General features: G+C 34.7%; 1 protein-coding gene across 3 annotated transcripts; it reads left to right on the top strand.

The window, feature by feature from the left end:
• The first annotated feature begins 641 nt into the window (after window positions 1-641).
• CDK1 (cyclin dependent kinase 1) lies at window positions 642-16,492 on the top strand. 3 transcript variants are annotated; one of them, XM_037804510.1, is made up of 8 exons: window positions 642-719; window positions 2,954-3,015; window positions 7,264-7,420; window positions 8,312-8,435; window positions 10,709-10,879; window positions 12,135-12,298; window positions 12,397-12,538; window positions 14,550-16,492. In XM_037804510.1, exons 2-8 carry the CDS (start codon window positions 2,979-2,981, stop codon window positions 14,643-14,645), a joined length of 891 nt encoding a protein of 296 aa, XP_037660438.1. In that variant the 5' UTR covers window positions 642-719; window positions 2,954-2,978; the 3' UTR covers window positions 14,646-16,492. The 3 variants fall into 3 exon arrangements, 2 of the variants coding, with proteins under 2 accessions (XP_037660438.1, XP_037660437.1); XM_037804509.1 differs by lacking the exon at window positions 642-719 and adding an exon at window positions 758-834; XR_005211864.1 differs by lacking the exons at window positions 642-719; window positions 12,397-12,538; window positions 14,550-16,492 and adding an exon at window positions 758-834 and having other exon boundaries at window positions 10,756-10,879; window positions 12,135-12,264.
• The last annotated feature ends 212 nt before the right edge of the window (window positions 16,493-16,704 follow it).

The raw sequence follows: 16,704 nt of genomic DNA on the forward strand, positions 1-16,704 counted from the left end.
TTTATTTCCTTAAAGACTTAAGAATGATGTTCGAGTGCAGAAATTTCTCTTAAGGATATGGTGGAGGTCAATGAAAGAGTTTTTGACACTGTATTATTTAAAGAATAATTTAGAATGATTTTTCTCCCGACACAGAATTCTGAACTTTTATGTTTGTGTGTAAAATTTTGAAGTGAAAATATTTTAATATAAAAAATTTCCTTTAGATCTTTAGGTCTTTCCTTTTTTTTTTTTTTTTTACCATCTTCTTAACGTAACTGAAAATGTGCTCCTTTGGAGAAAAGGGCTCATCCAGCAAACCACTTAATACAGAAAAACATAAATATACATTAGCTTTAAGCATTAGAAGTGAAAGGAATGGAATCTCGATGCAAGTGTGATAAACTATTGAGTGCAATACTTTTTTTTTTTCAACCTAAAATAACTACTTTACTTCCGACATGTTAATACTTCTAAATTGCACCAATTCTGAGAGGAAAAAGAAAACAACCCGGTGCGAATAGTAGATTCCCATGACGAGAAACAGTAGGGCGACGCTTCCCAGCGAATAAAGAGACTCAGTTGGCGCCCGCCCTCCTGCTTTTTCTCCAGCCGCCGTTTCCTCCTCCTTTCGCGCTCTAGCCACCCGGGAAACCTAGTCCTGGCGTAATTGTGCTCTCATTGGCTGCTTTGAAAGTCTACCGGCCCTCTGATTGGTGAATCCGAGAACCTTTAGCGCGGTGAGTTTGAAACTGCTCTCACTTTGCTTCAAACCTGGCTCTTGGAAGTTGGGAGAAAGCGACGCAGAAGTGGTAGCTGCTGCCGCTGCTACCACCGCCGCCGTCGGATAATAAGGCCGGTAGAGTTGCTGGGGTCAGGGTCATGCCTATGGCGCATCTACTCGGCAAGCGCCTGCTCGGGGGCCTTGGGAGGGGAAGTATTGAAGGCCGGCTGGAGAGCTGGGGTGTGCGTGGCAAGGCCGGGCCTCGGAGGGTGCGCTGGGCCTGGGGCTCGGGACTTGGGTCTTGGGCTTTAGGGGGAGGCTTGTCGGAGCCCAGCCTGGTGGGCTTACTCGGGAGAGCGCTGGGGCTGCCCTGGCCTCGGAGTTCCCTTCTGGAGGTCAGGGTCGGCTGTTTTCAGGAAGAGGCCGCCGACCTGGCGGAGGAGGCTTTCTGGTTTCCTTGCAAGTCGTACTGAAGCAAAATCCGCGCATAGGTTCGGGGACGCGGAGTGTCAGCCTCGCTCTTGGGCCCCGGGGCTGCGGCCTGCCGCCTGCGCAGTCTTCCTTGCTGCTCCGGGGCTGCAAAGCGAGACTGCTCCTGGACCAGGTGCCCACTCCAGTCCCTAATCCCCTGGAATCCGGGAAACCCATCCGACGGACTTCTAGGTTTTCTAGGGCTTCCCGCTGTGCTCATGTCCCTTGCCTAACCGGAACTTTTAAGAACACAGCCAAGGTTCAGAGCCAGAGGAACTTGAATTTCTTTTTTGTTTTTACTATGTATTCGTGGTTGTTAGTATGTAATTGGCAAAAGGTGGAAAGCTAAGAAATGGCGAGAGAGAAACGTGTTCTTAATACCTGTAATATCCATTTGGTATGATTCTTAATATCCATTTCTGAAGTCACTAGTGTGCATGGCTTCCTTTAAGGACCTGGAGGTCTCTGGGTAGGGAAATCAAGGCGACGGTATTTTACATACTACAGCTGTTAGAATCAGAAGGCATTCTGATGCAGCATGCTTTATTGAAAATTATTACAGCTGGAAAATGGAAGACTAATTGAATTCGGCTTTGAAATGGAGTTAGTTTTTAGCTATTTGTTTAGAGTGAGCGCAACAATTTTATTGAGTTTTAGGCATTTTAAATCCGGTTACTTAGGAAAGGATAATTGTATTAAATTGTCCATTGCCATTTCGTAAAATTATAAATTATTGATTGACGCTCGGTTTTGTTCACTTAAAAATATTTATCTTTACTACTTCCTGGCGTGATTTTTCTTTGAGGATGAACGTGAGAAATAGAACTTCTAAGAGTCAGTCACTCAGAATGACCCTTAAGTGATTTTATCATCAGCCATGAGTGTGTTAGACATCAATGTAATTATACTTTGGATTTATGAATTTTTTACTTTGGATTTTTGTTTCATTGGCAAACTTAACCAGCTGAGAGAATCTTGAGTGTCTGGCCATCAGCAAGTCTGCTTTTTTTTTTTTTTAAACCATTCTTTGTGATTTAGTATTTGTGTTTTTACTTGGTTCTTGACGTTGTTAAGGTATAATTAGAATTTTATTTGTGAAATTGCACTTTTCATCTTTTCCTTCTAGGGTGGTCAGTGATGTTTCCTACTTTTGCAAAATACCTCACGAGTCTTGTAATATATAAGCATGTTTGTCTATGTGACTCTTATAAGCAAAGAAGAAAGATTAAAACTCACTTGAGCAACTGTAAACACTTAAATGTTTTTGGGTTTAAGCAAAATCTCTAATGGGTGAGCAGCCTGGTCACATTTTAGATCCCTATTCTTTGGAACATTTTTTCTTGAATTAATTATCTTCATAAAAATAAACAGAGCAATACAAATTTAGTCAAATAACATTATTTGTTGATATATTTGGGTGTAACCCTGGTGCACACTCGTGCTTCTTAGAAAGTGTTACGTACTTCTGGTTTTGATTTGGAAAGGATGGATAAATTGATGTGTGAATTTGAGGATTAATCTGGATCGGAGAAGCTAAATGTTACACTGGTGTAGAGTATACAAATATTTCCAATATTTTCGAAGCTGAGGAGAGTGGGAAAGTCTTACTGCAGGTGTCCTTATTGTAAATATTGTCTTAATATAATTCCTATTTATGGAATACTATATAATATGGCAGTAGACATTGCTAAATACTTCACATATAATATCTTCTTCATACTTAAAACCACCCTTTGAATTAGCGGCATGTAATCAAATCAGTTTTTCCCCTTGTTTTAGGATCTACAGTACCTATTGAGTAACCATGGAAGACTATACCAAAATAGAGAAAATTGGGGAAGGTGAGTGATTTTAATAATATAAAAGGTTTAAAAATGATTTAGTGTTGCTCCAATGTCCATGACTTGAAGAAATGTGTACATGTTTATTAAAATTCAACCACCAAGTATATACCCCAAAGAACAGAAAGCAGGGACTCAGATACTTGTAAATCAATGTTCATAGCAGCTTTATTCACAATAGCCAAATGTGGAAACAACCCAAGTTTCCATCAACAGATAAATGGATGGGGTAAACAAAAGGTGGTATACCCATGCAAATGGGATACTATTCAGCCATAAAAAGGAATAAAGTTCTGATACATGCTACAACATGGCTGAACCATGGAAAATATGCTAAATGAAATAAACCAGACACAAAAGGATAAATATTGTATGATTTCACTAATATGAAATATCTGGCATAAGCAAATTCAGAGACAGGAAATGGATTTGAGGCTACCAGAGGCTGGGGGAAGGGAACATGGGGAGTAATTGCTTAAAACACTATAAAAGTATACTTAATGCCACTGAACTGTACTTTTAAAAATGGTTAAAAGGGCAAATTTTATGTTTTATATATGTTATCACAACAGAAAATAAAGCAGATGCATAGAAAAAATGATAAAGAGAATGCACATGCAAAAAAATCCAACTGCCAAGGTATCTTCCAGTACTTATATGCATAAATATGTATTTTCTTTTCATAACCTAAATATCACAGAAATGATCATATTTCCAGAGAATAGAAATTAATATGTATAGCCCCCTGACCACTCCCTCCCCCCCAAAATTCTCATTTTTTACATTGTTTTAATATTAAACACTTGAGCAATATTTGAATTTTGAAAACACTGTTGATAACTTGTGTGTTGTTGAGAGGGTTATGGCAGTGGAATTATGTGTCAAATTCATGATATATTTTTAGTCTCCTACAATTATTTTTAGGATAATAAATATTTTTACCTAAACTTTTTAAACAGATTGCAATAATTCAATATTAAACTAATTTAAATAGATTTTTGATTTGGTCACCCTTGGTTTAGATGACCTGTCATATGTATACCTTTAAGTGGTTCTAAAACCAATAACTTTTGTGTATAATCATCCATTCTTTTTCTGTGGTACTGTTGCCATATTAAGGTTTTTAATGATGAAGGGTAAAAATATCCCTTTGCCTGTTTTCTGCAACAGAATATCTGCATTTCAGTATAGGAGTTTTGATAGTAATGTTCCAAACTCCAGGAACAAATGATAAGATAATTTGCCATTAGCATCTACCTTATGTATGAGGCACATGTCCATCTATGTTCTTAGTGTGTTCAAAAACCCCAACTGTATAAGAAATGGTAAATATTTATTTTCTTGAAAAAAATTAATTTAAATATTTTACTATACCCATTCTACTAAACTAATTTTGCTGTAAATTTGATCACCATGGTTAATGTCTTTTGTGTTGTAGATTATATTTCTTAATTTCTGGATAACTTAATGAGTATTGATTTTAGTTTGGAAATGAGGAGGCATTCTTAAAGTATAACAATATTTTTCTTTAAAACTTTGAAACTCCAAATTTATACAGGAGACTACAGATTTGACTCGTGAGAAAGTTACTCTAATTGCTATCACAAATTGGAGAGTTAAGACTATAATTTTAAATTTAGTCTATTATATATAGTGGAGTCACAAGACCCATGTTCTTCTCCTTCTTCTTCATTTTGAGCAATGTGACAGAGGCAAACCTCTAACTTGTGGACCTCAGTTTCTTCCTCTGTAAAAGGGAATAATTTTACCTACCACAAAATATAATACAATGAGACATTTATTTGAGTACTTCAAATACTACAACTGCGGTCTCCACATAGCCCCCTTCCCAGCCTCATCTAATGACACTTGCTTTCCAATTGAGATTCTTTGAGGTCCTGAAATAAACCCTATTTTTTGGGCTGTGGGTCTTTGGCAGTGGCTGTTCTTTTTTCCTGGAAACTACTCTCTATTGGCTTCATTTTTAATATCCTTGCTCCAGTCCAAGAGCATTTTTAATTCCCTTTTTGTTACTTATAGTATCTTTTTTCTTTGCTATACCATAAGCTCCAGAGGGGCTTCTCATCTAGAACAATCACGCTGCCTTTTCCCCCCTTGACATTAAGTTTTTTTGAAGTCCTAATACATTTCTTAAATACACCCAGAATGTTCTTATTTGAAAGATTACAAAGTTGCTGTCTATTCTTTTCCGAATTACGAAAATCGGAGCATTGTCTTAGTTTTGAACTGATGTCCGTTTAGACTCTAGTGTGGCTATACCCCTGGTGTGGAACCTTGGCTGGCATTTAGTCAGCACTCTATAGATATTTATTGAATGAAGGTTTTCTGATACCATTCAAGGCATCCATAATCTGACCATCTCCAACATTATTTTTCCTTTATTTCCTGGGATAAGTCTTTGGTTAGTCTTAGACTGGTCTCCTTCCAGGCTTTTCTGTATTAAGATTGCTTTTACTTGTATGACACTATTAAAAAGCCTCTATATGGAGCTAATCTTTTGCCTCCTTAGTTACTTAGTAAGCTATTTAAAAATATTTTTGTATGTATAATTCTTAGTTCATTTTATAGCACATACCAGGTATTTCATGAATAATTTTTGGTGATTAACCAGTAGAATGGTTTAATCCTCTTTCTAGTAGTTCAATGAGAAGTGATAATGGTTCAAAAATGGAGAAGAGACTTGCAGAGCACTAATCTCTAAAATTCTATTCAAAATATACTGAGTGCTGGCCACTAGTTAATATAATTGTGATTAAATTATAAAAATGATTTAGGATCACATGAGGGAGTGGAAGGAATACTAGAAAAAAATCTTAGTCCTAAATTTACCATTAAATGCTTATTTGACTACATTTTACAAATGAGTAATCTTTCCAAGTCTGCTTTAACAGTGTATTAAATGAGTATGGTACTGGCTCACCTACTTTGGGATTTTATGCTTTTAATAGAAGTATAATTTACATCCAAAAGTATATAGATTTTAAGTGTGCAGAGGATTTGCCTACTTCAGGATTGTTCTGAGGATCAAATATAGTCAATTCAAATCTGGGATAATTTTGGATAATCCAAAAGTCACAGTTTATCCAAAATTCAGTCAAAATAGAATGAAATGGATTTAATAACAAGTTATGTCTAAAATAATAAAACCAGTATTTAGGCAGATATAGTTTATTGTATAGAATTTCTCTTTAAAAAAATTATTAAAACAAAGGTTATGTAGTATCAGTTTGCCATTGGCTAAACTGCCTTTAGTATTCTAAATAAATTTGTTGGTAATTTGTCAGTCACTCTTAGCATTTTTTGAGACATTGCCACTTTTAGGGAATCTGACAAAAGCTATACAGTAAACTGTCTCCCAAGAAAAATGCTCTGTACCTTCCTTTGAAGTTAAACTGGTATCACAAAAAGCAAGGCCTATCCAATGACATTTTGCATTTAGTTATGGGCTTCAGGACCTTATCTAGGGGATTAAATACAGCATGTGCATGAACTTGTTTTAGGTGACTAATCGAGCTCTAAAGCTAACACTGTTTCCTTTCACTGCACCACCACCGCCCCTTGCCTGCCCCTTGCCCTCCCCCTAAGTTCCCTTGTATTGGCATTGCTGTTTACTGTCTGAAGCCCATGTATCGGAGTCAGGCCATTTAGCAGTGTTCCTAATGGGTGTGAGAGACTGCCCTACTGTGTGGTAGATACTGTGAGCTTTATTACATTTAGTTTCTTCAGGAACACAGTCTTTATTTTCTTTTATCTCCATCCTTTTTTGGATAAGGATAGTCACTGTATTTTGAGATATGTGAAACAGTGTATTGCAAAACATAAAACATTCTATTCACATTTTTCTGAAAGTATTTCCCGAGTCCAAATCTTTTATGTTTTATATTTTATGCTGCTTTTTTGTTGTTTAGAATATCTGGCAGGAGATAAATTTCAGTTTGCAAAGGATCCATTTTCTCTAAAATATGCTGGGAAATTAATGGTGATTGAAATGGCAAATGTCTGATGACCACCTGAATTTTATTTCTTAACTAGAGCTGTGCTAGGTTGTACTTACCCACAATTGCTTTTTTGGAAGCAATGAGGGTATAATTATTAGTAAAATACTTCCCATTTGGCCCCAGTGGACATTTCTATCATGTGACACCTTATGGGATTCAATAATTTTTAAAAATCTTTTTTAGTTGTTGGGGGGTGTCACATAGCAGATATGTACTTTGTCTATTTCAGGTACCTATGGAGTTGTGTATAAGGGTAGACACAAAACTACAGGTCAAGTGGTAGCCATGAAGAAAATCAGACTAGAAAGTGAAGAGGAAGGGGTTCCTAGTACTGCAATTCGGGAAATTTCCCTATTAAAAGAACTTCGTCATCCAAATATAGTCAGGTATGGTATAATATATGAATTTAAAACATTTTCCACTTAACGTTTCAAAAGCAAATTTCACTGTGGAAATTTTTACATTTTGCTTAATTTCTGGTGTAACCTTGCTCAACAGAATTGAGAATCATGGGCATAGGTAAGAGAGTAAGCTTTCAAAGCAGGGTCAGTGTCAGTAGATGGATGGATGTAATTGGTATTTGGTGCTGGAAAACCAAGGTAAAGGGGCCATGGGAGAAAAGGAAGCTCTTTTCATAGAACCTTGTTAATTCTTTCTCTCTGATTTCTAATCTGCTGAAGATCCATTAGTCAGTCAGAGTCCTGAGACAGGTAGGTAGGTAAATGTATAAGAAAAGTTTTTTTCTTTTTTTCTTCTCCAAGTATTTGAATTGGTATTTTGGGGTAGTTGTCTTTCTAACAGTCCAAGCTAGGCTTTAATTGCATTCTGCTTGGGGTATGGATGGATAGGGAGCAGTTGTTAAGGTCAGATACTATATAAAATTTATTTCTATGATTTACTTCAGTGGAAAGATGACTGAGCATTAAACAGCCAACCTAGGAATGTTCTTTTGGAATACAGGTTGTGTAATAGTTGGCACCATCTATATAATAAGACTTTATTTTAAATTGCTCTGAGAGTCCTTTCTCAAAGTTTAGTTTTGTACTAAGATTTTCTCTATTAAGGAAGATGTTCTCCATCTCTTCTGTCCCATACAATATGTATTTGATATTGTAAATTTCTTATTGGCCTACCTATTATGATAGCCACTATGAAATTTAGGGAAGTAGTTTTATTTTGTGGCAGAGAGAGGTTAAAAATATTTGCTAGATTTATATGTATATATTCAACAAAATATATATATAAATATATATATAAATAATTGTTTTATTCTTCAGTCTTCAAGATGTGCTTATGCAGGATTCCAGGCTATATCTCATTTTTGAATTCCTTTCCATGGATCTCAAGAAATACTTGGATTCTATTCCACCTGGTCAGTTTATGGATTCCTCACTTGTTAAGGTAAGAAGCTCATCTAATTTGATTAATATTTATGCCCTGTGACCAGAAAAAATGGACTGCATGTAGTCCCTGTGTTTTATCGAATATGGTGGGGAAGTGTTAGAAAGTAGAATGAGGAACAAAAGAATAATTTGTTTCCTCCAATACAGTCCATGGATAAAGACTGCTGTTACCCATTTTGCTAGATAGAGCTTCTAGTTAAGTAAAGTGAAAAATAGTGCCTGAGATAACATAAAACTGATATATACATACATGTTAGACTGTTGGAAACAAGGACATTCTGGTCTTTCTTTGGCACTCAGATGATGTATAACAAAGTAACAAATGCCTTTGGCAGGGTGGTGTCAGGTTCATTTGTTATGGTTATGAGTGTATTTTGGTTAGTTTATTATAGATATTTATTATATCTCAGTTAAATTATAAATGTACAATGACTGCTTAAAAATAAGTACTGAAGTGTATAAAGGTAGTGTCTTATCCTCACACTGACTACCAATACCATTTCTGCTAGTTTTATTTGTAATCTTATAGACACTTGTACATACACTTTGGACATGGATAAACATAAGTTCTTTTATACAAATGTGATAATATGTACATATTACCCCACCCCTGCTTTGTTGCGTAAAATGTTGTCAGACATATAGGTGTATCTGTCTACTTTTTTTGATGTAATGTTCTAAACCAGTTCCATATTGCTGATTGATTGATTGATGATTTTTGCTATTGTGAACAATACTGCAATGGTTATTCTTGTATATATTTATCTTTGTGTGCAATTGTGGGTATTTTAATAGGATGAATTCTTAAAATTGGAATTGATGGGTTGGAAGATGTCTACATTTAAAATTTTTATAGATATTTCCAATGCCCTTTCATTTGGAAAAAAAAAAGGCATGTATTTTAGTTTCTTTGACTACTCAAGCAAATACCATGCATTGGGTTGGCTTAAACAATGGGACTCTATTGACTCACGGTTTGGGGGCTAGGAAAAAGTCCAAATCAAAACCTCACCAAGGTGATGATTTTTTCCCCAAGACTGGCGTTCTGTGTCTAGCTGCCAGGGAGCCTTGGTCCTGGGCTCCTCTGTCACGTGGCAGTGCACATGGCAGCTGCTGCTGGCCTCTGCCTTCCCTTCTGGGTGCTTTAGCCTTCAGCTCTTGCTTCCCCTGGCTTTCTTACCTGTCTGAATTTCATTTTGCTTATAAAGGAGCCAGTAATAGGCTAAGACCCATCCTGACTGAGGTGGGCCACACCTTAACTGAAGTAATATCATCAAAAGTTCCTGCTTAGAATGGGTTCAAACCCACAAGAATGGATTAAATTTAGAAACATGTTTTTCTGGGTTACATACACATTCAAACCACAACACTTCATATCATTTGACATTTAAGTTTTTATTTTCATATTTAGCCAGTTGTTAAACAGCCTGTTTTTATCTACTGATTTTTCTATTAGGATGTTGTCTTTTTTCACTTGTCTCTTTGAGTCTCTTATTGGTTAACATGCTGATAATATTATGCCTTTTACTCCTCTTTTTTTTTTGGTCTTTTGACTTACTAATGGTATATACCATTAATATTAGAAAAATCCATGAAAATATTTTTCTTTTTAGTAGGTTATTTCCCACCTTTTTTGTCTTAAATTCTAAATACTTTGAAGATTTAGTATGTTATAAGAACTGGGGTACAAATCCAACTTTTTTCAAAATTCTATGCAATTATTCCAACTAGTTGGATTTTGTGTATTTGTTACTGCAAATGTCAAATACATTGCTTAGCAAAGAGTGTCTTGTAAAACATTTATCTCAACTTTGCAGCAGTTTATAATAGTTGTGTTCATTTTAATATATAATCATAGTATCCTCTTTGTCATTTATTTTTAAATCTGTAACCATTATTTCCAGAGAAGAAATGAATGTGTAAAGATGAAAATAAAAAAAGGTCAACTTTATTCAAGATAGAAATGGAGTTGGTAAAAGGTTCAAGAAACATTCTATATAAAAAACTAACTTGTGACTTAAGGATTAGGGACACAAAATAAGGATAAGAAGACTAAATGGATATAAAAAATGAATGTCCATAAGGTGAACATCTATGTCTTGGGTATACAAACATGATATTGTATATAATGGGCTTCCTACCCCCAAATGTTTCTTGTTTGTCTCAAATGGCCTGAAACCCTTTTCCGTCTTTAAAATGAACCTACCAAAATTATCTAGGAAATCATTAGTGATATTATTAAGTTTGTAATTTATATATTCTTTTCTCCAGAGTTATTTATACCAAATCCTACAAGGGATTGTGTTTTGTCACTCTAGAAGAGTTCTTCACAGAGACTTAAAACCTCAAAATCTACTGATTGATGACAAAGGAACAATTAAACTGGCCGATTTTGGGCTTGCCAGAGCTTTTGGAATACCTATTAGAGTATATACACATGAAGTAAGTAGAATAGGTGATTTATTTTTTTCTGGGTGGTTTTTTTGTGTATGTGTGCTTTTGAGTGTACGTGTGATTGCTGGATTATTTTCTATATTTGTTCTTTAAGTCCAGAAATATTCAATAAAAATGATTTCCACTCAATGCCAATATCAATTTACTGCTTCTCAGTCCAAATTCACCCTTCATTGCATGCTATGTGAAAATGAAACTGGGAACTTGTACCTTTCCTTTACCAGCCGGTACGATGTTAAGCTTCATCAGTAGAGGGTGCTGAAGAGGCATCACAGGAGGAAGGGGTTTTCCTTCTATATATATATTTTTTGAGCTCTTAGTATTTCTTACTAGCCAATTCCTTGTTACTCTAATCCCATTATAGTTAATAATTCTTCATATTAAAATCTCCCTGTTCAAATTACCATGTAGTTTCTGTCAACTGATTTTACCCTTATTGGTTGAAAGACATATTTTGCTTTAAGGGATACTATTTCAAATACATTTAGAAGCTACCAAACATCAGGTTTTGTCAATGCTATTAACTGATGACTTTGCATTTCGTTTGGTATTTCTGGAGAGAAAGAATGTTGAATGGAATAGTAAAGAATTGTTGGAAAACTGTTTTCTGTGGAGTTTTCTACCATTGAGCACAGACTATCCCCAGATCAAAACTTATTATAACATGTTCGTTTGGTTAGTTGTTTTGGCTTCTTGCTGTCATCCCTTTTTATCTTATCTCCCTATGAATAAATTAAGATTCTTTGGTTCCCATTGGTTTAAACAAATGATATTGATCTCATTAAATTTGTTCTATGTTAGAGGTGATATTTTTAGTCATGTTGAGAAATTATAGATGCTAAAATGATTCCTTAAGTTCTAGAACACTAATAAACTTCATGTTTCTAGTTACCATTTTAGCTTGGAAGCAGGACCTGGATTTTGTACAGTCATGGATTTTTTTTTTTTTTTTTTTTCTGGAAAGGATAAGGCTCTACCTCACTGTTCTGATCCTCTCACTTTAAGGATTTGAAAAGCAAGAAAGCAAGAAAAGACTTAGGACTTTTTCCTTTTTCCCTCATGAATAGAAGTTAGTAAATGAGATATTTGTTTTCAATGTAATATTTTGTGTATAGTTAACTGACAATAGTATCAGTGACAATCATACAGCCTACTAAAAGGACTATGCAAGTGGAATTTACATGTTTAAATTTAGATAATTAATGCACCATTTTATTAAATGTAAAAATTTGTTTTATGATAGGTAGTAACACTCTGGTATAGATCTCCAGAAGTATTGCTGGGGTCAGCTCGCTACTCTACTCCAGTTGACATTTGGAGTATAGGCACTATATTCGCAGAATTAGCAACTAAGAAACCACTTTTCCATGGGGATTCAGAAATTGATCAACTCTTCAGGATTTTCAGGTATTTTAAAGTTGAGTAATAATAAAGACAGCATGTATATAACAATGAGCTTATATTTATGTTTTAACTATTAATTTTTGTTTTGCTGTGGTTTTTAGAGCTTTGGGTACCCCCAATAATGAGGTATGGCCAGAAGTGGAATCTTTACAAGATTATAAGAATACATTTCCCAAATGGAAACCAGGAAGCCTGGCATCTCATGTCAAAAACTTGGATGAAAATGGCTTGGATTTGCTCTCGGTAAGGAGCGCATTTTATACTGGCATTAATGTTATTAATGATTCTGAATGAGCTCAATCATCTTTCTTTTACCTGGAAAATGGGGAGAAAACCAACATTTATTAAGCTAGGCACATCATTATTACATCTTTTATGTCTATTGTATTACTATCTCCATTTTAGGATCAAGAAACCTAGTGGTTTTGAGAAGGGGTCTTAGCGTTAGTTTTGTCTTTATTATTGGATAAGTAGTTTTAAAGAAACTTCTTTTGAAGACGTGAAACAAGGTTGATGTACTTTTTTAAGTTATTGAGTTGTTGTGGCTTCCTCTCTAGTGTTTTTGGTCTTAGTTTTAACTGTGGATCCCCTTATTTAATTTATCCTAGAACATAGGTGTTTTCCTTATTGCTTGATATTTTGTGTTCTTAAAGCATTTTACTGCATGAACTCCATTTCTCACTCTGCCTAGTTTCCACATCAGAAAGATTAGGAAGGCTAATATAGTTTTAAAAATATTTTTCTGCTCTTACATTGCCGTTTACAACTTACAATTGTTTTCTTTAAAAGGAAAATGAAAATAAAAACTATTAAAATAAAAATGATTGTTCTAGGCATGCTTCTGGAAGTTTGTTTTATGTCAGTATTTAGACCTTGAGCATTTAAAAGGGACTAATTTTTATAAATCTTAGGTAGTGTGATATCAGAAAAAAGACTAAAATTAAGGTTTAGAAAAATTAAGATTTGGACAATTTATTAAACAAAAGTCTATTGTACATTATCATAAATATTCTAATTGGTCTCTGGGCTCCTTTCACAATCTTAAATCATGCCACCAAATCATACTCACATTTCCCAGTTGCTTAGAGTGAAGCCCGAAGTCCTTTATCTGCCATTTAAATGTTTTGTATATTAATATTGTTGAATTGATTCAAAGATCCTTCCATGTTCTGGATCCAATCTGCCTTTTTAACTTCTGCAATTCTTGAATAAAAAGATTTTCACTTCAATTAATGAAATAAGTCAAATGCTGTAAATCAGGGTTCCTCAAACTAGCCACTATTGACATTTTGGACTGTGTAATTCTTTGTTGCTGGGGGCTGTCCTGTGCATTGTAGGCTGTTTAGCAGCCTCCCATGCTGCCTCATCCGCTCCTGTCCCATCAGTTTCAGTAATGAAAAATGTCTTTCAGACATTTCCTAGTGTCCTCTGAGGGGCAGAATCATCCCAATTGAGAACTATTCTGTAAATCATAAATTAAACTTGTTTTCAAATTTTGGTTTTATCACTCCCTAGCTCTTTATGAAATTGGGCAAGTTACTTCTTAGAGTTTGTCCTCATTTGTAAAATGGAATTAATACCTAACTGTTGATGTGAGGATTAAATAAGATGATATATGTAAATCTCTTAATATAGTGCCTATTACATAATAAGTTCAAATCATAACTAGTTAGTAAAAGTATGTCTAGTCTGTCAATTTGACTTTAAGATCAATACTAAATTTTATTTAGCTCTTTCTTGTAATGTGTAAATTAATCTTAATGCTAGGTTGTCTGGCCATAATTCACTTAGTGATCCATTTGTAGCTATGTTTATCATACATTGTACTCTGGTTATTTTTATTGAAACTTGCTGGAAGCTGCCACCATTTCAAGAATGTTGTAAATAACTCAGGTGGCCATTTAATTCTCAAAGAAAATAAAATTATCTAAATATCTTTCCTAAATTTATGTTGGTTTTTAAAGCTATCTCTGAATGCTTGTGTCTGACCATAATTTGTATAACAAAGAGGTCTATTGAGGTATCTATGATTTAAATTTTATTCTAGAGCTAGAAGGTGAAGTCTGAAGGATGAAACATTTATGTGGCTTGGTGTTGGACGAATGAAAATGTTCATTTATTAGATTTTCACTAAAATTATTAGATTATTGCTTATTTGTAGAAAAGTTAAGGGTTCATGGAGGTTCTTTTTAAGTTGGTTCATATCCTAAGTAAACACTTTTTTCTTTTTTTTTTTTTCTGTTTTTACCCCCAGAAAATGTTGGTCTATGATCCTGCCAAACGAATTTCTGGCAAAATGGCACTGAGTCATCCATATTTTAATGATTTGGACAATCAGATTAAGATGTAGGTTTCCAACAAAAAGTTTCCACGTGTTCCATCAAGAACAGACAGTCATACTCTTACTGTTAACCCTGTCTGTTTTTGTCTTGTATTTTTCTTTTCTTTGTTGTAAAACTTAAGCTTTACTTCATCTTCTTATTTCAAAAGTGTAACTTAAAGTTGTAAATATTCTATATGAATTTAAATATAATAATTCTGTATATGTGTGTAGATCTCACTGTGAATAACTTTTTATAATAAAATTATAAATCTAGTATTGATGCCAGGAATCAGAAAAAATTTGAGTTAGCTTAAATCATCTCAATCCTTATGGTAATTATGTTTTCCTGGAGTTTTACAAGTTGGAGTTACTAAAATTTAGGAAAATGTGTTAAAGTTTCATAATGCTTTGAAGTAATTTCGTGCTCTGAATGTTTAAATTTTCTTGTCAGTTTCTTGGCATGTGGTAACTATACAACCTGCCTAAAGATGAATATTTTTTCTACTGGTATTTCAAATTGTGACCTAGATGTTTAAGCATTCAGAATGAGATAACTATCCAGATTTGAGAAATAATGCTAAATTTATAGTGATTTTCAATGACTTATAAAACTAACATTTGGGAATGTCAAAGTTTTGTTAAGTTTTCCAGTCAAAGATCAAGGGCTATTGTCAACAGCAGAGTAAAATAGGTTTGAAAATTTATGAACTATCCTATTTTTAGTTAGGCCATGAAAGCTGTTTGTCTAAGTGAATTCTTATGCCTTGGTCCTAGTTAATAACTTTATGAAGGAATTGCTTATTTTGGCTTTCAAATCTGACTTAAAATCTACTTATATATTTTGGCATAGTGTTGTTGATTAGCCCGCCTCTTAAAAGGATCTAAGTACGAATGTTTTGATGAAACCACTTGCTTTGGGAGTTGATTAATAATGCTGCTCATTGTCATTTTTATCTTTAAGCAGCCTCTTTTAAATTATTTGCTATAGTCGAGAGATGTCGATAAAAATAGTTTATTGGTGTGTTTTTCTAGTGTACATCTATTCTTTTGTCTGACTACATTCCCCTCTATTGTTCTAGATGGGCATTCTCGTGTTTTTGTTGGTCCTTATACCCAATTGGTTAGACATGTATTGGTCTACCTGATCCATGTTAAACACGTTAGATCCCTTTTCTTGGGCTTTTCTCATTCTGTGGTAGAAAGTGTCACTCTATCTCTGGCAGTGGAACCTGTAAGATGTGAGGTGTTGGTGGCCTTATTTTAGGGCATTTGGTGGAAGCCAGTCTGCAGTAACTGAATGCAGTGACTGGACATTGAAGTAGTTTGGGGTCAGTTTGCAGAGGGTTGTAAGGTAAGTAAAAAGTCACCCAAGATTTAATGGAGACACTGGTGGCATGGCATGGCTATCACTGCTTCTGATTTTTGTGTCATGGGCAAGACAACATCTATAGGTTTGTGTTTCCTCACCCATGAGGTGTGTTGAACTACGTCTGTTGATCAAATTGTGATTGGCAACTCTTTAGCTGACCAGCATTAACCAAAAGAAAAGTAGAATATAAAACGGCAGTGCATCATGTATAGTTAAATATTTCAAGATGCTTTTGTTTCAGTGTTATATACATACATGGTGTTACAGATGTTTGGGGTCTTGCGCATAAGGTACAGATGCAGCATGTACCTCATTTCTCTCCCTTCAAGGAGTCAGAATTCTTGAAAATAGGGTGAACAATGCATCAAATGAATCAACAGAGCTGGTGGATCAGGGAAATGAAATATTAGAACACCTTAATCAACTGTTAGAAATGAGTGACCTACTTTTTTCCTGTTTCAAATATGAATAGTTCTTGTGAAGTATGTCAAATTAGCTTATGCTACAGTGCGTCTGTTTACTTTGTTTTAAATTAAATTCAGTTTTATTGAGAGATATTCACATACCATACAATCATCTATGGTGTACAATCAGCTGTTCACAGTACCATCATATAGTTATGCATTCATCACCCCAATCTATTTTTAAACATTTTTCTTACACCAGAAAGAATCAGAATAAAAAATAAAGAACACCCAAATCATCCCCCCTCCATCC

The sequence above is a fragment of the Choloepus didactylus genome, chromosome 15 (assembly GCF_015220235.1).
Source record: "Choloepus didactylus isolate mChoDid1 chromosome 15, mChoDid1.pri, whole genome shotgun sequence".
NCBI classification, from domain to species: domain Eukaryota; kingdom Metazoa; phylum Chordata; class Mammalia; order Pilosa; family Megalonychidae; genus Choloepus; species Choloepus didactylus.

What these genes read in the sequence shown, in the direction of transcription:
- CDK1 (XM_037804510.1), top strand. Translation starts at nt 2,979, where the DNA reads ATGGAAGACTATACCAAAATAGAGAAAATTGGGGAAG. An exon ending in CGTCATCCAAATATAGTCAG is followed by an intron (nt 7,421 to 8,311) that starts GTATGGTATAAT and finishes TTTATTCTTCAG; the next exon opens with TCTTCAAGATGTGCTTATGC. An exon ending in TTAGAGTATATACACATGAA is followed by an intron (nt 10,880 to 12,134) that starts GTAAGTAGAATA and finishes GTTTTATGATAG; the next exon opens with GTAGTAACACTCTGGTATAG.